Source organism: Opisthocomus hoazin, chromosome 2 (assembly GCF_030867145.1).
Source record: "Opisthocomus hoazin isolate bOpiHoa1 chromosome 2, bOpiHoa1.hap1, whole genome shotgun sequence".
Classification (NCBI taxonomy): Eukaryota; Metazoa; Chordata; class Aves; order Opisthocomiformes; family Opisthocomidae; genus Opisthocomus; species Opisthocomus hoazin.
Window position 1 is genome coordinate 128,238,121 of NC_134415.1, and position 22,677 is coordinate 128,260,797.

Here is a 22,677-nt window from a genome sequence, read left to right on the forward strand (position 1 = left end):
ACGGCTGTTCTTTCAATAATGCGAGCTTTTTAAACATCTCAGCCCAATCTGCGAGCTTTCAGAGCCCGTTTTCAAATGCAATGTCCTGTTTAGTTTTAGCACATCAACAACATGCTTTCTTAGCCTATCTGTATGCATTATCTACTGCTGTAATGTATCATGTACTGAACTACAGCATCATTACAGGTAAGTGCTCAGGTTTAAATGCAAACATAATTGCATAATGTGGTACAGCCAGGAAGAATAATGCAGGAAATAGAGCCAGCTCCATCTGATAGTGCAATCTGACTGGAACGCCGGCCGTTCGGATCAAACGCACAGCCCAGATGGGGCAACCAAGAATAAAAGTGCTTTGCAGTATCTTTATTGTCATCATCAAAAACACTTATCTACCAGAAAGGTAAAAAGGTGAAGATGGGACTCTTACAGAAAAGGTCACATAAGCAATAGGGTAACAGTGGGTTATGATGGCTAGGAAGACGTCACGCCTTAGTAGAAGCTACCTTAGCACTGTTACTTTGAGCTGAATTTGCCAAGTCTTAATGGGAATCTGAGCATTAAGTGGCATTTAGAAGGCCAGGAACATCCCTGCTACTTCCCTGCAGTAGAGGGTGTCTTTTTAATTGCAATAAATCCAGATAAACCCTCAGATCCTACTGTGCAAGGAGCTGCACAAATATAGGAGAAACTTTCTGACACAAGACGCCTTCCAAATGAGGACATGTCTACAGCAGATATGTACACTTTAATACATTTATTTTATATAGCTAAAATTAGAACTGATTCTCAATGGAACAATACTTCCATCTATTCAATTCACTTTTTTTCAGTAGTTTGAGCTCACAGTGGCACACGATAGGCAATTTCAGAAGGGGTGCAGACAGCACCACAACACAAGCCAGAAGGCAGCTGAAGTTAATTTCGTGCACTTTGTACTGAACCGCTATGCCATGAACGACTACGCCTCTGCTGAACAGCAGCGTCACACACGTTACGGGACAGTGATCACTTGTTGTTTCGAGAGATTTTAGCCCAAACTTCGTTTTAACCAGACAACAAGCTGAGAGACTAGCGTGAGAGAGAAACTCTTGACCAACACACTGCCCCCTGAACTGAGAGGCCTTTGAGCTGAAAGCATGAACTGCTGCTGTTTGAACTATAAAGCCATCCCTCTTTCTTGCAGGGCTGTAACAGCTCATCTTTGTTGAGAACGCAAATCCCCTGAAATAATGTGCGCTCCGTGGCTTTCACTGTCTGCCCTCCCACACACACATTTGTCAGCCTGTTAATTGTTTGGCAGGACTCAAAATACAAGGTCCCTTTCCCAAGGACCCTAGCTGGCACATCCCTACCCCAACGTCTGAATGCATTCAGGTTCTTCAGGGTGCAGATGGAAGCCTAGTAGCATTTTCCAAAGACAGATTTGGTTTTGGGGAGAGATGGGCACTGTACTAGGGTACACACCCAAATGAGGTATATGTATATTTCATAATGAGACATACACATATGGGAGATGGGAGTGACTCGGTCCAAACCCAGAAAGACCTATCCATTGCTAGCTATCACCACCTGGAGAAACTTATCCAAAATTGTTGTCCCATGGTACCTGCCTTCAAGCCCTTCAGGCACCTGGCGATCCAGAAAACACCTCTTCCAGAACTGAAAATTAATACTGGCTTGGGGCCATGCTGGTGACCAGCAACTGCAGTCCTGCCCACATGGGAAATCTCAATTTTTACAGCATTACCAGGGCCATCTCAGCTTTGTAGCCAAGTTTTTCCATCCAGTGACTCCATCGCCTGTCTCACCCTTGTGCTGACCCCAATAGGGCTCCCAAAACGGCGCTGTAGAGCGACATCCACTGCCCAAATACTTCTTCTGCACCAATTAATTTACAGAATCACAGAATCACAGAATGTTAGGGGTTGGAAGGGACCTCTGTGGGTCATCCAGTCCAACTCCCCTGCCAGAGCAGGCTGCACAGGACCACGTCCAGGCGGGTCTTGAATATCTCCAGAGAAAGAGACTCCACAGCCCCTCTGGGCAGCCTGGGCCAGGGCTCCGTCACCCTCAGAGGGAAGTTGTTCTTCCTCATGTTCAGATGGAACTTCCTGTGCTTCAGTTTGTGCCCATTGCCCCTTGTCCTGTCACTGGGCACTACTGAAAAGAGTCTGGCTCCACCCTCTTGACACCCACCCTTCAGATATTTATAAGCATTTATTAGGTCACCTCTCAGCCTTCTCTTCTCCAGGCTGAACAAGCCCAGCTCCCTCAGCCTTTCCTCGTAGGAGAGATGCTCCAGTCCTCTCATCATCCTTGTAGCCCTCCGCTGGACTCTCTCCAGTAGCTCCTCATCTTTCTTGAACTGGGGAGCCCAGAAATGGACAGAGTACTCCAGATGGGACCTCACTAGGGCAGAGTAGAGGGAGAGAAGGACCTCCCTCGACCTGCTGGCCACACTCCTCTTAATGCACCCCAGGACACCATTGGCCTTCTTGGCAACAAAGGCACACTGCTGGCTCATGGTTAACCTGTTATCCACCAGGACACCCAGGTCCCTCTCCACAGAGCTGCTTTCCAGCTGGTCAGCCCTGAAATTTAGCACAGGAGGGTACGAGACAACAAGGAGTTAAATGCCAGGAACAGGAAAACACAGAGAGACAGACAGAGCTTGGCGGAGTCTTCTCTACAATCAACACAGAATTGTTTCATACCTCTCTACCCAGCTTTGCAGAACATCTAAAGCCATGCTGTCTTGCTGTGCATGCCCACGTGGGATTGCTGGTGAGCTCAGAGAAAAGCTCTCCTCAAAACGGAAACCAAAAACTTCATCTTCTACTCACCAAGTACAGGTTAAGGCAGAAGGAAAAAAGGCAAATAAATGAGAATAAGGGAGTGAGAGAGCGAAAGAGTGTGTGTGAGAGAGGGATAAATGTAATCCCTAAGTGGTTGAAGCTGAGCCTGACCTTTCATCAGAATCACAAACCTAAAGAAGATGTGTGAAAGCAGGAAAATAAATCAATAAGCAAAACAGCAATCTCTTTCCTCAATTTTGTTTGAGGAAGTCAAATTTACCAAGCTCCTCACAAGCTGTCTTTGGCTAAACTCACCGCTAATGAGCTCTGACATTTGAAATTTAACTGAATATGAGTTAACAGCTCCCAGCCCTGCACCACCCATGAAGTTAACTGGGAATATTTTGTTAAAGCCGTGGATGGGCTAAACTGATGCTTTATTGAGAAGATGCAGCTTTCACAGGAAAGCGTGTGTAACTTCCATTTCACCTGATGCTTCCTTGCCCTGGGTTGTCTGCTTTTCTTCACAGGGACCACAGAGCTCTCATTCTCCTCCGCTCCTTCCCATCACTGTTGTAATTATTTGCTAGTTTTTACGAGGTAGCCTTACGATCCCGTTAAAGAAATCCTTTGCTCTGCAGCTATTCACAAGGACAGATTGGAAACGAGGGGCTTCCACTTACAGAGCTGCCAATCAGGGGAAGGTACCCAGTACTTAGCAAGCAGTTGTTAAGTCAGTCTATCACCCGGCTATTACAGACTCATGATGAAAACAGCTTGTTTTTACTGGCAATCGCATAAAATTAACCCTTTCCTTAAAGACAGAGGAAGGGTCTAGCAGATTATCTGTGGCACAGTGCTTTAACATGCTGGGCTTTCCTCCTGCTGCAGCAATCTTCTTTTAAGAAAAAAGTGTTAAGTGTTATTAAACACCCTCTGAACTGAAATAGTACAGCAATTCATTTGTCCTCTGACTGTACACCTAGTGCACACTGTTTAGTGTATAAAAAACCTTGTCGTAACACCAACAGTAACAAAATCAGAAAAAAAATCAAACTTTAAATAAGTAACACGACAAATATTACTCATCCTTACTCTATTCCTTACCTTAAAGTCTTTTCACAGAAGAAATCACAATACAAGACGATTATGTTTCCACACTATCAGTAGCTTATTACAAGACCAAACCTTTTTGTGTTATCCTTAGGATTTACCCACTTTTTTTCTAAATGAAGAAAAACCCAACTGTCCCCCACACACACACTGTATCCAAGGTTTCTTCTCACTGATTCTGGCTTGGATGGGAAGCCTGATCCTGCACTCAAGGCTCAAGGCCAGGCTGGGTACCAAACTCAGGTCTTTAGAGCTACATCCCTGCAGAAGTGCTGTAATCCAGCAGCCACATCACATGAAATACCATCAATGACAGAAGCATTACAGCATGCTCAGATACAGTCTACAACCTAACAGAAAACTTTGTAGAGACAGAAAGAGAAGGACACGCTGCTTCTCTGCAACTCATGGCTAAAGATAACTGCCCACCTGAGTTATTGGCCCATATCCTGCCAGTGCTTATCCAAATAAATGTCCTGGAGAATCCAATGGCTTTGTATACATGAAGCAAGTTCTTCTCCTGCATAAATATCTGTGACTAAACCACCAACTGGGAGTGACTTGCATGAAGATGGAGCCACCACAGCACCTGACACATACCAACATTCACATGTAGGGGCAACATTTTGCAAGATTAGTTCAAATTAAATTTGATTTACATGAGGGAACCAGGGCATTGAGTGGGAGGTTTAAAATGAGTTCAGAACTAGGAATTCATGTCAATTGGGGCCTTAGAATGGATTTAGGTGCCTAAAACAAAACACCGAGAAAATATTAAAATAAAATAAAATAAAATAAAATAAAATAAAATAAAATAAAATAAAATAAAATAAAATAAAATAAAATAAAATAAAATAAAATAAAATAAAATAGCTCTGATTATGGCTTGAGTCTCAAGGGAAATACACTCCACCTCCAGACCCAACATTTCAGCGCTTCAGACCAGGGGCTTGTCTCCAATGCCATGGTCAAACCCAGTTCTCAGTCTTGGACACATGCTTTTGGTGCTGCTTGAACAACATGAAGACAGCATCTCCATCTGTGATGCAACCACATCAAGGGCCCCTCCAATGGGCTCACTCTAACCAAGGCCATGCTACTCAAATCTCTCAGCTTTCAAAACTGGGCAACAACATGCCCGGCCCTTGCTGGGTGCCAAAACAGGCCCCAGAAACATTTGAAAAGTGGCTGTAGGTCAGCCAATGCCTCTGCTCCACAGAAAATTCCTATTTGAAGCATCAAGTCCACAGTGTTGCTCTCTTTGGGACTGGGGAGAGGACACAAAGTCAGATGGTGATGCAGAGTCCTATGTTAGTGATGAGGGAACTCTGAAAGCACCTTCAGGCCACATCCCACCTAAGTTTGGGCAAGAAGTATGTTAAGGTGTGCTTCAATGAGGGAGAACAAGCGTGGTCTATGTGTGTCTCTAAGGAGCTCAGCCCTGTTCAAATTCAACTCAAGATGAGGAGAAGGAGAAGGCTTCCCTCTGACTTCACCCAGAGCCCAATGCCATGCACCCCAGCATGGACCCAGGCACCAAACACTCCCAGCTCCTTCCCCCAAATAGAGAGCGAGTCCCACACATGGAGAACCAGAGCCACTTTCTAAACTGCAGAGATTTTTTCCTTCTCCAAAACTACCTAAAAGCCACAGAAGTCAATTAGAGTTTCTGTCATAATTAAACAGGAAAGTGGCAGCAAGACTTTGTGCAAGAGCCTGGGAGCAAGAGGAGAGAAAATATGCCCACAGTCCCCCAGGAAGGCTTCTCAGCATCCTCCTGACCTTAATTTCAGCCTTTTCTTTTTGCAGGAGGGGAAATATTTGCTTTCTGTTCCCTGGAGGAGAGCCTCCAAAAGGACACTATTCAATCTGAATCTGTGTTTCCTGTAAGGTTGGGGAGCAGGAGTAAATGGAGGGGGGAGAAGGAAAATGGTTCTCACTAAACTGAGCCATGCTTAATTCTGATTTCACATGGGTGTGTTTAAATGTGAGTGGCAAGGCTTTGATGTGCTGTAGGTTACAGCGGATGAGCATCTCATCTTGGGGGTAACATCAATCCCATCCCGCTGGTAACTTCCAACGTGCCTCTAGTGCAGCAGTATGAGTGACGGGGAGAAGAGGGCTCCCTGAAAAGGCACATACAATTTAGGAAACAATCTGCTCAGACATACTAGAAAGATGGAAAAAACCAAGAGGCTGTTCAAAATGTGGAAAAAAAGAAAGCTACAGTTCAGCCCTTCATTTTTGATCTGACAGCAGGAGAAGAAAGAGTTAAACCTCAAATCAGGAAGTAAAAAGTTAAACTAAAAGGAAAAAAAAGCACACCACAAGCACATCTCTTAAATTTCCCATTTCAGCCCAAGGCTGATCCCATTAAAAAAAAAAAAAAAAAGAAAAAAAAAAAAAGATAAACAGAGAAAGCAAGAGAAGCAATTTTGCTTATCCTTTTCTCACACACCTAGCAGCCACTTTTTTTATTATTTATTTATTTACTTCCCCCTTTCAGAGCAAGGCCCTTATTTTCTCATTTAGTCCAACAGAGATTGTCCTCCTGGAATGACCTTTTTTTCTTTCTCTCTCTCCTCCTCTCCTTCTTCCTCCCCCCTCCTTCTTGCTGCCTCCAGGCCATTGCCCTCGTGCCAGTAACTAGATAACACACTCTATCAGAGATTTTTTAAAAAATCATTGCAAAGGCACTAGGGCTGATAGTGGCATCAATCCTAGCCTGACACGGGCTCGGGTCAACCATTTATCTCTTCACATTGCCTGTGGTTACTGTGGAGGCCATCTTGGTTCTCTACATCTTAACAACCTTGCAGATGTTACCTCTGTCTGCTCTGATAGCATCCGCACCCCAAGACTGGCTTTGTGCTTTTATTTTTATTAGACTGTTATGAACTCTTCCACTTCCTTTCTGTGAGGCTTGCAAATCCTGGTTGATTTTGTTGCATTTCCCACCCCCTTCTGAAAATAACACTGTGACCAAGCTAGCAGGTTAAGAAATAGGCACCATGGAGATGCAAGGGTGGGCTTGCTGAACTGTTAGAAGTGCATATTTATGAGAAATACACAGACAATATTTTAGAATACTTTCATCTAGTCCTACTCCTGTCATCCCATCCTGTGTAACACGGTTATTTTTGGCTATTTGCACTGGCAAAGCACCCAGAAGGCCCACTCAAAGTCGAAGACACCATAATGTCAGGTGCTATCAGGATGTTCCCTGCTAAGCTGTAGTCAAAGCAAACTATTCCCAAGCCTTCGCGAGATGCGATCACTACAGCCAGATAAAGGGATCTAGGGTTTTGCAGTAACTAAAAGGATGTACAGGAATAAAATACCATATTTTACTACAATTCTCCCTCAAGTTGAGAAGAGGCGAGCTACAAACAAACAAACTACATATTAAGTTGGAATCTGCTCTGTTGCTTCCCCAGTAAAACTTTCTGTGCCAAGGTAAGGAGGTCGAGGAAGAAACACTGTTCTGAAGCACCCGTTAGCATCCATATCCACAATATGGCGACACAGGGCAGGCAGCATTCCTTGCCTTGCAGCAAGGGGAAGGAAGCACAAAGCTGATGGCTCCTTCTCTACTAGAACATGGTGCCAGGGCTCATTAGCGGGCTGCTTCTCAGACCGGGACGCGTCCATAGTTTGCTTAACCAGTCTCAAATTGGTTTTCCTCAAGGGCATTACAGGAGGGGAGAGCACTGGAGGAGGGAGAGAGGATCGTTTGCTCTTTCTGGCAGATTTTGCTGCTCCAGAGAAACAAGGACAGTATAGGAGAAGGAGGGCAGGTGGAGGTGGGCAGACAAAGGATACCAAAGGGACAGAGTGTAGGAATGAGAGTATGTCAGGACTGTACCAATCTCAGAAGGCAAAGGGGAAAAAGCTTCAAAACCAGTACACTACCTTCACCCTTAGGCACTGGTGTTTTAGTGAAGTTACTGGCGTTTTTTGATTTCTTTTTTCAAATAGAAGATACTTATAATAATATCTGACCATAAACTGGAAGCCCACAGACGCCCCTACAAGCAGGGGGAACAAACTATGAGCAACTCACCCTCAAAAATGAACCCATCAAACATCCACGCAGTGTGAGGATGGCACTACAATGAGAGGGAAAGAGCATCGCACAACTACCATGAAGAGAGCAAAGATCCTGCCAGCCCTGCAAGGGACAGTCACCTCCCATCACTTGTAACCCTCCCAGACGGACAGCGTGGTTGAGAGATTCGACATCAGTCCTGCTATGAAAAATAAAGTAACAGCCCTTTATGTCCAGAGGGCTCTGTGCTTCCAGAAAGCCTTTTATGCTCACCAGAAAGCTGTCTAGGATTTGCCACCTATATAAAGCACCAAACATCTCCAGCAGGCAAAATGATCTCGTCTCCTTCCTCACCTCCAAATACAGTTGCATCTGGAGAGATGGTAAATGGGGAAAAGACGGGCAAAAAAAGAAGGGAAGGAGTGATTCTAAGCTCTGCAGAGAAATCCAAGGGATTTGGAGAGCTAGTCCTGATTACATTAAGTGGAAGTTGAACAGCAAGGGTCTCTTAGGTGACTGTGCATATCTCAGACACTGTCTTTGTGGATTTTTTTTCTTTCTCTGAGAAGTGAACAAAGCAGTTATCCTGGTATCAATCACCAAGCTAAAAATTCACAGATTCTCAATACTCTAAGCTACTTCTTAAATCTCAAGACCTTCCCTTAATACCCTATTTAAAAACAAACTAAAGGCAGCACAGCATACCCAGGCAGAGCCATAATCCAGGATGGCATTTTTATCTTGCAAGTTATTTTTTATTAGCCTTCTATTTCTTAGTAGAGACCCCTCGAGGGTTGGTTTGGAGAGAATTCACTAGTATACCAGTTCAGCTTCCCTACGACTGACTTAATATACGTGGCATCTGCCCTCCGACGAGCATTATATCACCCATCTGGGCCAGAGGAGGAGGGGGAGTCGGAGCAGGGAAATGTTGCTCAAACAGCATGCTTGCATGATGATTAGGTCTGGTCCAGTGATCCGGAATAATAATCTGAAGGCTCACTAAGCATAATGGGTTCGGAGACATCCGAGCCTGGTCAAACCTTCCCATGAGCACCCCTTACATGTGTTATCCGTGTGTTTTGCATGTCTCATCAGTGTCACGGTAGCTGACATCTCATTATGCAGCCAAGGTGGAAGTGGACAGGTACTGAGTGAGCATTAGAACTTTTCTTTTCCCTTTTATTATTTAATTCATATCTTCCCATTATCCAGTGTATCATGAAACAGTGAACTAATTAAGTCCTGTGGGATATACAATCAGTGCAGGATTTTTTTAACTTTTTTTTTCCCCCCTCTCCTTTCAGTAGGCTAAATTGCATTATATGCCAATACAAAAATTATTCTACAACTCTTTCTTGGGTGATAATGAAGCAAGTTACAAACACTAATGATGTCGAATGCAACAGTGGGGCAGAGGTCTGCTGCTTACTTCGCGTGTCCTAATTAAGTCATACAGGGTAAAATACTTCAAACACAAATTGAGGCAAGGGCCTAAATCAGTTTCTAACGAAATCTGTACAAGCTGTTCTCTAGGGGATGATCAGCACAGACCACCAGACCCCAGGAAAAGGCCAGGTTGGTCAACTCAAATTTCATGAAGTCTGCCATGAAACTCGGAGATCTCTAGCCAGCAACTTGAAGCTACACATAATTTGGGGGGTCCACTAGACTGAGAGCTGAGCCCAGCTCAGACTGTAGCCATGCAAGGAACACCTCTGAGACCAGATTCGAAGGAACATAACTTAAGCGATGGATGTTGCTTCACCTCCCTTGAAAATACAGCCATTTTCCCTGGTTGAGGATCCGACACAGAAGTTTTCAAAGGCGTTCAACCTGGACCATAAATTCAAGTGACCAACTCACGGGAGCAGCATGCACAACATGAATAGGACGGCCAGCATTTTTGAAAACTAACCTAATTTCAGTGATAGCTACCGCCCATATTTCAAGCAAAGTTATGTTGAAATCAGAGGTGGAAGAGCTCTCTGACCTGCAGAATTAAGCTTATCATCTCTCTCATGCAGATTATACAAAAATTACGACATCTAGAGTCAATCTCTAAATATTCAGTAAAATAGATCTTTCTATGTATTTATCACAGTACAAAAAAGGAGGTAAAGAAATGGGAGAAAAAAATGTCCCTGTGAGTAGTTTGTATCTAGGTACAATGATCTTCTGGTATTGGAGTTTCTGGAAGTCTAAGACAGTAAAAGAAGTCAAAGGAGAGCCACCTCATTAACTCACTGAGAAAGAGTATTTGTGGTGTTTGGTAATCTCATCAGATAATTCTGGTGTCCCTGGTTTACACATGCACTTGCAGTTCAAACCGACAAAGAGGGAAAACCATGGTACTGTATACAATACACTCTCGACATGATCAGAAAAATGGAGGAATGGGTCTGGTAACACGCTCTTATTCAAAACCCAGCTAGTATGGCTAAGGTCTGATTCCTAGATGAGTTACGACAGCCATTTAATGCAATTTTTAGTAAAGCTGACGCAAAGATGCAGGGTGAATTCACTGTCTGGATACTGTTCTGCAGAGTCAGGCAAGAGAATAATGGACCATTTCCACTGCAAGGCTGCTGCTGGTCAAAGAAGGTGGATCAGGCTGAAGGACATGTCTCTGCCACTCACTGTACACCAGGATCCTTGTGCATGGATTCCTCTTCAACGTCACTAGGCAGTGTCTGTGAGCTACTGGTAACAGGGCAGCTAAAAGCATCACAGAAACACAGACCTTCCCAGGCATCTCTGGAGCCTTCTGCCTGGCATTCTCCCACTAGGAGACTGCTGCAAAACTTCGTCACATGCACAGACCATGTTTGCATCCTTTCCAACCTACCAAATCCTAACCGATCACGTTGTTTTTTCCTTAGTATATTAAGAATTACAGACCGGTCCTATTAAGTGTCTTATAAAGAGTGAAGAAAAAATGCCCTCACCCTAAAGCTTGTATCCCAAGACTAAAGTTCCTAGAACCAGCCTTCTGAGTTTGGGGTTTTTTCCAATCTTCTGTTCTGAACGAAGGTTGTTCTCTCTTCTTGCCAACGCCCCCTGCACGCTCTTGATGATACAAGCTTCTGCCAGCCTTTTTGCCAAGCCTCTTGTTACTTCCAGTAACATCCTGGAGCTAATCCTGCTCTGTCATCATCTAATCATCTCTGCTCCAACCCTCCCACAAAGCCCAGCTGTGCTAAGACACTGTTGAGTTATCAGCCTGCCTGGGCATCGTTGACATGGCAGAAGAGTAAGCAGAAAGCACTCAGCATCGTAGCTATGCTGAAAACAGCTATGGATCAGGCCGATTTTTTAAGAAGTGCTATGAGATCCTTGCATGAGCGTGCAATACAAGTGCCAGATGTTATTATAAAGAGATGCAGTCCCATTACTTGTACGCAGAGTAGTGCTGCCTGCTAATAGCACCATTATCCTAAGGCACGTGGTGCTATTAATGCATTTCACTGCTTGGTCTTGAACCTGGGGACCGTTATTTCCACTGGAAAGGTAAGGCCAGTTCACATGACATGATTTAAATCTCTATAGTGAAGCATGCATATGCTGCACCAGGTCGTAAATCTTAACGGGATGCTGTCAGCTAGAAAGGGACCAAAATTGAAACCATTTATCTGAACTCCCCACCTATCTACCTCTGATCACCCAGGCCATTTTTGGGAAGAGATAAAATTATTCCAAATGCCCGCTGGGTTCATTAAATGGCAGCAAATCCCAGATCTAAAAGTGCTGCTGGTTTCGTCCTGCTCTCCCTGAATGAATTTGTTCTTTCAGGATGCTTGGGACTTCCTTGATTTTCCCCACGCTGAGCAGAAATACCATAACAGGGATAAACCTTACTACTTCTTCCTATTCTTGCTCCCACCTGAGTCAAAAGACAACCTGTCATCTTCTCATTAGTGAGACTACAGGACACATGACACAGCTGAGCTGTCCAGATCACAGCCAACTGTAGCTAATAGCTCCTCTACGCTGCAGCCCGGGCTTTAGGGCTGTAGAGATGCCCTTATCACATTTGGGAAGGAAAATATAAATGAAAGGAGTAGTTTCCATTTGATCTGATACTTGCTTGAGCACTTAGCTTTGCTGGCCTCCTGCGGTTGCCAACTAGCAATTCTTTTTCTGGCTTCATTTTCTCCTTAGCTGTGAATGTTTCTGGTAGCATAACTAGCAAGGCTGATGAGCAAACGAATACTAACAAAGAGGTAAAAGACTACATGTGACTTTCCTTCACAGACATGGGACAGACTTAAAACAACAGAATGAAGGAGAGCAACTGTATTTTAGGATACTTGGCTGCAATAGTAGCATGCATGTAAAGTAGATTTGCAGGGCAAATATTCAGAGACTTTTAGTAAAAGATCTAGAATCTCATGCTAGAAACACACCAAAACTACTCTGCCAGGACACGGCAGCTACTTCTGGGGTGGGAGAGACAGTAAATGAAATTTCATTGCAAACAGAGTTAATAATTACCATGATAGCTTTAATATCATGCCTGAAAAAATAAACTTCAGTTTCCCATGTCTCAACCGTACTAAGATAACTTGGTTTTCTAGACAAAAAACAGCATTTGTTCTCATCACTCAGGCATCTAACTCTTCCCACTTGCACCGTCCCATACATGGTAGGACTCCACCACTTCTCAGGAGCTGCTCAGTTAGGAAAGGATAATGATACAGGGTTATTTGACTTTTACCAAATATCTAACCCCTCTGAATTCCTTCTCACAGGTAGCACAATGGCTCAACACCCCCCAAAAAACTCTGCAACACCCTGAGGGCTCTAAAAGAACCTTTAAGGCTTGCAATGAACACTTTTAGATATAGACCCTTACAATGATGTTAGTTCAGAGTCATAATTTTTTCAATGAACACTTTGTGGATAGCTGTCTTCTTGCTACAACTACACATGGCACCGGGAAGACTGTCCCATTTCACCTTAGATACTGAATAGGAGCAAAAAACATCCACAACGAGAGCTGCACTAATGCTGAATGCTAAGTCTCTGCCAGAGAGCTGAAATTGTATCTCATGGCTACTATATCTGCTCAGTAACAGAAAACACCCCTTTAAGAACAGACTTCGAATTTATATAAAAAATGAAAGTGTTAAAAAATATATACATTGCCCAGAAATTAAGATAAAGCTCATTTAAGACTCAAAAAAAATACATTATTAAACATAGTTAAGCATTAATTCAGCTGCACTGCTTTAGAACAGCTATTTGAAGTTGGAAAGCATTTAATATTATATATTGCTGCTGCTCAGCCTAAATTGTTTTTTTTCCCTCCTTTAAATGTACACAATATTACAAATTTAATTTTAAGCTGTTTGAATCAGTCTGTAAAAAAGATTTGATTATACCTGAGTGTTCTGGCCCCAGTTTTTCCATATCTCAGTAATCTTGGCGGTAATTGGCTGATTAGCTCCCTCACACTCCATCTCTGCCTCAGTTTCCATGGTAATGTTACAGGAGCTATTATAGATGAGAACTTCATCTCTTTCCACTTTAGGGCTGAAACGAGAAGGGAGGTTAAATGGGGTGTCATCAATCTTAATGAAATGCAATTATTTTTACTCTTATTAATCATTGCAAGCCATTAGCTTGTGGCAACTCCTGGCCACCATTTGTCAAACTTTGCAAATTTCTGTAATTTTGTTTCCGTTCTTTTATTGTTTATTTGTTTTTCCCCTCTTTATCTGCACACGCTCAGGATGAAAATACATGCAGTAAATATCTCTCAGTGATGCCTTTCTGCTTCCCCAAACTATTACAAACAGTAGCAAATGCCATTCTAGGACGAAGGCAAGAAGATAAGTGCAGACAACAGCTAGGGCATCAGCAGTGTTAGGTTCAAAGATGGACTCCTACACGGAGTAGGGTTTGTTCGTGTCTCCCCCCTCCCTGTCTTACTCACACTTAGCAATAGGGAATGAATAACTTGCAACTCCCCTAGGGCAAGTGGAGAAATTGGAAAAACCACACAACTGGCTAACTGGTCCCTAATTCCAACTGTGAAAAAATGAGCTCATTTAGGGGTTCCAATTCCTGCTACCCAGCTGATTGCAATGATGCTTTGTTGCTAGCATTGGAACATTAACTTAGTAAATTAATTAAACTTACTTAACAGCCCAGACTAAGCAGATTCGATATATGTGCCACTTACACTAACAGACATTTGCTCTAAAGCCTCCCTTTGCATAGAGGGAAGAAGTAAGAGAAAAGGTGGTCAGGAAGAAACATTTTTTTCCTGAGTCTTGCTGCTGACTTTGGTAGCATTTTGTTATGGGGAACTATAGGATCCAACATCCTTCAGAAAGAGGGGAAATCTTCCCAATTTACTTCTACAGGTTTCGGATCAGGCTGGGGTAATCCAATGTGACTTTTCATTCCTTCCCCAGCCGCTGCTCCTTCTCCCTCCTCTCCCCACCCCACCATCCAACACACACCTGCAACTTGTGGGAAGGAGAGCAGAAAGGAGATGAGTTACAGCAACAGCACATAGCTCAGATATTATACCACTTTTCTGATTAGCTAAGAAAGGACAGAGCGCACAAAATAGAGGATCAGATAGCTAGGACCAGGGTATTCAGACGTCTTCAGGTTCCTGAAAGCCCCATCTAAAGCGATTTTCTGAAATGTCAAAGTTAGGAGATTAAGTTCTACCAAAATCAACCCAACTGGAAACCCAACACTCAGAGCTTTCTCGGGATTTGATGATTTGATGAACCTGAAGTTTTCAAATCATGCTGGATGTGGCAGCTCACTGTACAAACAAAGGGCTGCTCTGACAGTGCATTTAGGGGATATTTGTTTTGTTGTCCTTTTTCAGGGTTGAAGTGTTGAAGGAAGAAGCTACATTCAAAACTACAAAAAAGAAAAAGCCTTCTGCAAGTAGCTGAACCTTTTTAACAGTGAATTTTTATTTCTATATTTAAATGAACTTTTCCCTCTGCTGTATCAATAATCAAAAGCCAGCCGTAGGGAACTACACTCGCTTTTGATAGCAACACTTTGAGAACCGCTCTTGTCCTCCACAATGATTCAATGGACTGGGCTATCTCTCAAGATGCGTAGTACTACTTTTTAATGCTACAAGAAAAAGCTACAGCTTTTAAATAACCAACTCTTTTAAAGGCAGAAAGGGGTTATTGTTGGCTAGGTAGAGACATGGGCTCAATTTGCCAGGCGCCGAGGTCTATACAAGGACCTCTGGCTGGCTGTTCACCTCTTTTTACAAAAAGTTCACAAGCTTTGCTTGCAGGCAAAGAGCCCACTCCTCCCAGTCCCCTAGTGACTACATCCCAAAACCTGGACGCTGGAAAAGAGGTAAAAAATTGCAGTGTTTAAAGGAAATGCAAGAAAAGAAGGGGTGACTTGTTAAAAGGATTTCAGGGATGGATCTTGGTACCAGTGTTGTCAATGGCAAGGCTTACACTTCTTCTAAAGAACATGCATTTGCCATTATGTGTTCATAAAGTATAGGCTATAGGACAGATCAGATTAGGAGAAGCTTTATTCAAACCACTGTAAAGCTAGTAAGATAGAACAGGAGGCATTTAATGTGCAGTAAAGCCAGGAATGATTTCAGTAGTTTTGCCCTCATCCTGGGATGAATGTCTTAAGTTTCGAACATTTGCACAGAACTCAAATCCACATATTGTTTATTATTGTTATTATTAGTTACTATTATTAATTACAGAAAAGAATGGATATTATTTCAGGAATTCTCAAAATAGCCCTTTTCTAGTTTTAACATTTTAATATTCTAATAGTTTGCTACAAATTCCATTAGTATTTTGAAATTAAACATTTTTCTGAACTGAAATGTGAAAAAGTCTGTTCAAAGGTTCTGAAATAGATAATTTGAATAACTTTAAACTCTCTCTTCCTCTATATCTCCCCATTGTTTTCAGATCAGGAAACTCCTCTGAAATCAATCTTCTTTGCCCCTAATCCCCTTCAGCAAGCATCCCCCTTCATCCCCCAGTTTAGAAATAGATTCACCAGGAAAAACATCAGTACCTTGGAAAATTCTTCAGCAGCCCAAGTATTAATTTCTGACTACTAGACAGCATGAGCACAATAGGGGGAAAAGTTAATGACAATAAGAAAGAGATTGAAGAAGTTGGAAGAATGGGAAAATAATAGGTAAGAAAAAGTTGTTTGATTTGATTCAGGAATATGTCCCTGATAGGATTCCCTGAAGGAATAATAAGCCCTGTCTCTGGGACATTCACAATTAAATTGGACAAAAACACATTGTAAAAACAATAAGGAAGCAGTCAGCAAATGGACTGCGTGACTTTTCCACCCACAGGATAAGCACAGGCGCAGAGCTCCCTCCCGCTCACCCTGCGGAGACCGGGATGGAGCAGCTATGGCAGCAGAATTGTAGCAGCCCATACCAAGAAAAGAATCAAGAAGAAAAATAACAATAGAAATAGATTCATTGCAGGTGGATTTTTATCAGTAAAGTGCTAAGCACAATTTTGATACCCAGGGAACAGGAAGCAGAAAAAACGAAGAGACAGATACTGGAGTACCCTGTTCCTCTCAAGTCTGGACGTTGCCTGGTTTGGGGCTACACAGATGTGAGGAAAATGAAAGCAAATCTCACGTAGAAAGGCAAGGCTTCTAGAGTTTCTTGTTTTGAAACAAGTCATTCTTGGAGCACTAGAACTGACGAAATTAGTTTAATTTCAGGATTATTTTTTTCCCTCTCTAAGCCTCCCTATTCTTGTCTCCCCCAACAAACTGTCCTCCCCATCTCCTAGGCTGTTATAGGACATTACCAATACACAGTATGACTTTGGACACACCACTTGGCCAACTGTGTGTAGCAGTTTGCTGGCAAACAACGGATTAGGGCAGAAATCTGCCTTCCTCTCCCTCAGCAGGAAAATAATTTCTTTCCGACACAGATTTTCTCACAACTGACAAGAATTTCACAATTCTTAAGACATCCATCCCGCATGAAACCCAGCTCAAATTAATCAGAGCTCAAAAGCTGGTGGGGAAGGAACGACATACTGACAGGCAGATACTGTAACTGTGTAAATATTTTTTTTTCCTTTAAACATTTATAGTTATATTCTTAAAAAACAAGTTAAAAGAATTATGCTACTCGTGTCTTGCTGTCTTTGTTCAGTAAATGCCAGGCAGTTTTCTTCCCTCAATATAAGGCATCTGGAACTCAGTCTGGTGACTCACAACAACTGTGACAGAAGGACCAGGTAAGGATGAGGACCAAATCTCCCCTACTCCATTAAAATACCTGGTATGCATCATCATGCACGAGCCAGGAATGGGTTCACCATGTACAGCAAATCATGGGCAATACGCTGCAGGAATATTCTAATTCTTTATTTGTTTAATGTCTTTTGGAAAGTCTTATTCATTAGTTTATACCTTAATTCAGACCTCCCTCTTACTCGTAGGAGTAAATGCTCTGCGGCGTAAATCCCTACTGCTCCATTAAAGGCAATGGTACCAATTTATATTTCTGAGCAACCTGGCCTTGGGTTTGCAAAGCCTGAGCCTTCAGTAAGTGCCAGAGCACCCTCGCTGAGTAAATATTGCACAGCCTGCTGAATTTTCTCTGCGAGTTTTTACTCATGAAACTGCTTGGAGAGAAGAAGGGGGGGAAAAAAGGGAAGAAAAAAAAAAAAAGGCCTCTGCTTTTCATAATGCCTAATCTTTTTCCCCATTGGCATCTACCAGATGTTGCTTTGGATCAGAAGATAAATATTAAAACCTAAGAAGGAACAAAGCAGACTGTTTATGAGATGGATTTTCTGATGTCTCTCACACACTTTAAAAAAAGGAGGGGGAAGTAAAGATGCTTTGATAGGCACAAGGAATTAATTTCATAACCCAGCGGAGCTCTCTAGTGGTTTCGTGGCCAAATTGCTCTGTTGGCATCGATGTAAGAATTAGAAATTTTCTTCTTCAGTCTATCATTCGGTAGGGACCAATTCTGCAAAAGGTGGAATATCTTCTGGGGAACGTTTCTCCTGGATATGCCCACTCAGCTGTTGGAGATACACAGCACTAACCTGGCAAAGAGTCCAGCAAAATGCCTCTGGGGTGGGTTGATGTCCCTCCAGTGCCACTGAGGTGGGCTGTCCCCACAGACATACAGATAAGACACAGATCCTCTCTGGTGATAGGAATCAACCATGACTTGGACATCACATTTAATGAAGGTGGCTCTTTCTTCTCGGCAGTCAACAGAAGAATGCGTTAAGCCACAGAGGATGGCCAAAGATGCTGTGAAGACAAGAGAAGGGAAAAATAACCCAAAACACCACTGACATTAAGCAGATTCTAGCAAATGACAGTCACCACTATGGATTCCTGATGTGCACGTCCCAATCTGCCTTTGGGTGCATCCTTTTTGAGGATGAGTAAGTCTCCATGCAACTCCTTTAACCCTCCCCACTCTTCTGCTTTAAGTGAGCAAGCATATAATCTCCTTGGTTCGCTGAGCATCAGGATGGTCTTTGGGATCAAATGACCCCGTCCAGGAAGAGGTGACATAATTGATTAAATAAGAGCATGGACATCTTTTCTGGGGAAGATGGACCATGGTTTACAGACCAGGTGTAAGCACAAATCTTTTACCAGGGAGACGTGACAACTTCAGGTCTACCACAGCTTTGAAATCCAGAAATAGGTCTATTGAAAACATTGTCATAGCTTGGAGGGCTTCTGGAGAACTTGTGTGAGCTGGGATCTCCAGTTCTCTTTGCTTTGTACCCAAATGTGACTGAAGACATTGTCCAAGTTTGACTCTGCGGATGGTAGGAAGTGTAGAGGGAGCAGCTGCTTTGTTTTGTGGTTTAAGGAATAAGTGATGAGAAGAGAAAGAGTTTTCTTATTCTAAATCCAGAAAAAATTCTAAAAAATAATACTGTGGACTTTCAATGAAGTTCAGACCAGTTGAAATATTTGGTTTTAATAATTAAAAAAAGGAATCCTTTAAGCATTAAACCATGCTAGAGATCAAAAGAGTTTCTCTCAAAACCTTAAGCATATAAAGACTTTTGGAGATGCTTCATTAATCCTGAACTAGTCAAATAATTGTAAAGAACTCCTGAAAATATCTGTGGACAGTATTACACCCTGCACTGTAGTACCTGACAGTGTTCCTCAAGTATCAGAAGTGCAATCAATGGGCATTTATCAGAAAGGGATTTTTTGTTTGCTTCTTTAAATTCCCATTTGTTCAAAAGGTATTTTTTTTGCTGGGAAAGTGTCACTGTCAATGAATATCTTAGCTCCTAAGAAATTCTGAAAATGTTTTTTGAAAAGGTAAAGATATGAATATGCTGTATTTCCTATGTTAAAACATTTAGCACTTTTTGCTAAAAATTATTATTTCTTACAGGGTATTTTTGAAAAGTTTATAGTTGTTTAATGTTTAAAGGTATTTTCTGAAATAGTAAAACATCACATTTCATCTGCTCTGATTTTCGGTGAGAGGGATCATAATTCTTCTGTTTTTCTTCTCTGGATTTAAAATAATAAAAAAGTTACCCACTTCGTTTCTTCACACAATATGCTTTTTTTTTTGCAATATGCTTAATCTCTTTCCTTTCCCAAATGCAGGGACAATTGTCTTGTTCAGCGTCTATTCAAACACAGCCAAACACAAACTCTGCCTCAAAGACCTGCGTATAAACAGGAGAGAGACGGGTAAGAGACAGAGAAGCCTAAAAAAATGATGGAATCATGCCTGTATTTTGCTTTTATTGCCCTGAAATTATGTCTAGAGCCACCTGAGTTGCCCTGTAGCTCCCACAGAAGCCTTGTGTCTTCCTGGAGGCCAGACTGCCATTCCAAGGGCACTTTAAGTCCAAGCAGAATAAATGCTACAAAGAACTTCCCTTTGCAACAGCCTGCAGCAGAACAAATACATTACAGGAATTTCTCCAAAAGAGACAACTCATATGCTTTTTTTTCAGCCAGTGAGAGGCTGAGAACTTCCCAAATCTAGGAAAAATGAAGGACGTCCATGCAGTGGTTGCACTGCCCTTTCTTTCCTCCACAAACCTAAAACTTTCCTGTGGACAGAAGAATCTGTTCTTCTTTTGTAACAGAATATAACAGCTCCTTCTGCTTTACTATTCTGTTCTACTAGTGGCAAGAAAGGTTGTGATAAGCTCAGATGTGGAAGTGGAGAATGGACAGTTACATTACATGAATAGCAAACTAGAGGAGAAGAAATGAGAAGATTTTTCAGTCAGAAGAGACCTACCACAATCATCTAGTCCAGCTGTCCAGCCACTGCAGGCCTGACCAGAAGTTAAAACATGTTAAGGGCATTGTCCAAATGCCTCTTAAAGAGTGATAGGCACAGGGCATCGACCAATTCTCTCGGAAGCCTGTTCCAGTGTTTGATCACCCTCTGAAGGTGAGTGGTCAAAGGCAGATTAAATTCACATTCTGCAGTTTAAGAAAAATCAACAGGTTGCTGAGCTGATTAAAAGAGTATTTGGTTTTCTTTTGTGGTCTTGAACATGGCAGAGTTTTCCTAGGTGGAAAAACTGCTGAACTCTATTTTAGGATGAATGTTAGAAATGACCCACAGAATCTCAGGATACGAATATTTTCCTTGATGCCTTGTTCCTGTCAAAGAACTTGCCTGGCTAATGTAGGTTACCAGAGGAAACTTCCTGCATTGCCCTTAGAGATCAGCAGAACAACCTGTCACCCTTGGGATACCCCCCAAATGTTACATGGAAATCTGACATCTCTAACAAGCTCCAGTGCCCTCATCTCAATGTTATCACACCTGTAGGAACGTGAGGCCTTGCATCTTTCCAACTGCTGAAATATGTTTTAAATCAAACCAGGCAAATTGAGGTATTCGTTTATGAAATCTAAGCTAAAGAACAAGGTTACAAAGGGTTGTAAAGAGATTGGTGGAAGAAAAACACAAGAAAACCCTGCTTAATCTGTACACCCAGCATCAAACCTAGAACGGCTTTCTGCCTCTCAGGTGGGAGGAAGGAGGAATTTCATCTCCACACCCTGCAGCTGACGTCCCTCTGATGAAGATACCACTCCTTGAGATGTCCATTTCTCATTCTTTCCTTGAGGATCTCTGAGATACTCCTATGCTCCCACAGCATTTAATACTTTTCCTGGCCAGGAGGAAGTCCTGGTATTTCATCCCCCTTCCTCTGATCATTAAATGCAAATATCCCTTGGTGTTATTGGTGTCTTTGTCTCCTGCCATGACAGCAACAAAAAATATCAACTAAAGATTCCGACACAGTATATCCTAAAAGGATAGTTTGTCCATTCTGGGACACAATACAGAATACTTCTCCCTGCTTAACTGGTTAGTGTTCAAACCCCAGAATGAAGCTTCTTTATGCTTTGTGTTCCCCATAAAGATAAAATCTGCTAATCACACGTAACACGATCCCATCACTGAGATGAATGCATTCATCCCATTATGGCTTCTCTTTTGAGATCACACACAATCTCTGCACATTGGTAATGTGTTAGGGACCAGCTGTCCCCTGTCCTGTCTTTGAGGGGTACTCCAGCTTAAGCCAGGATCCTGGGATGCTCGGCACAAGGGCTTTGTTCTGGGTCACTGTTTAAGAACAACTGCCGGATATGTGATGAGGCTAAAACCTACAGGAGTTCCAAGGGCAGCTGCAGATTGATTGAACAACTGTCTGAGGAGTCCCAGTGCCACACTGCACATCCCCAGTTATCCACCACTCACAAAATGGACCGTAGAATATAGCATTAATATGTGCTGAGCAGGGAAGATAAAGGTTAAAAAGAAAAAATAAATAAAGAGGAAAGGGAGAGGAAAAAAGAGACCTGTTAAGGTCATCAAGTCCAACCTCTGCCTATGAAGAATTGCTCCCTAGGAGACATTCATTTCGCACAGCCGAGTTTCCGAAGTCCCAAGAGGGGACTTTGCAAACATCTATTCCACCGCCTGATAGATCTCACTGTCAGAATGTTCCTGCCGTGTAATCAATATGCTTTTATTTTTTCCCCTTTTTTTCTTAATTTCATTTCCGAATTTGAAGGACAGAAGGGACCATTTGGATCCTTCAATTTGATCTCCACAATAAACAAAAGCCCTTGTTTCTGTTCAGGTTTCAATTACTGCAACACGTCATTTTCATATCTCCTGCATTTACTCACACAAATCATCCCGTTTCCTTGGCTATAGTCCCCCTCGGTCCTAGTTCAGTGCATCTCCTTGGTATATTTGCACTGCTGCAACCAATACTCATTCCTTTCTTTCCTCTTCCCCCTTATGAAAAGCTCCACCAAGCCATGTCTCTCTTCCTTTTTAAACCGCCTCCATTCACTCCTAGCCTTAAATCTAAATTTTCTTCTCTAAACGTCCACTTTTACCAAAGTAATCCAGCTAATGGTAGGTCCAGGACTCGTTAAAATATATTCCAAGTGCAGTTACATCAAAACCCCAAAGCCAGACACATTATTCCATGCAACCAGGCAAATCAGACTCAAATTTTTCCCTGATGGAGCTTCCTATCAGTTTACCTCCTTTTAAAGGTGCCTTATTTCTCCTCACACTAATGTCAAACACACAGTCTTGGGTACTGGTTTACTGTAATATTTATACACAGTACTTACGATTATAACACCTAATAAGAATCACAGAATGGTAGGGGTTGGAAGGGACCTATTTAGTTA

General features: G+C 42.4%; 1 protein-coding gene across 1 annotated transcript in view; it reads right to left on the reverse strand.

Moving 5' to 3' along the window:
• Positions 1–22,677, reverse strand: part of PKHD1 (PKHD1 ciliary IPT domain containing fibrocystin/polyductin) — a 277,151-nt gene that overhangs the window by 198,586 nt on the left and 55,888 nt on the right. The window contains exons 34-35 of the mRNA XM_075414995.1: positions 18,036–18,249; positions 13,341–13,491 (exon numbers count right to left, since the gene is read on the reverse strand). Of these exons, the coding sequence (XP_075271110.1) occupies positions 13,341–13,491; positions 18,036–18,249 (365 nt within the window). The remainder of the gene's footprint in view (positions 1–13,340; positions 13,492–18,035; positions 18,250–22,677) is intronic.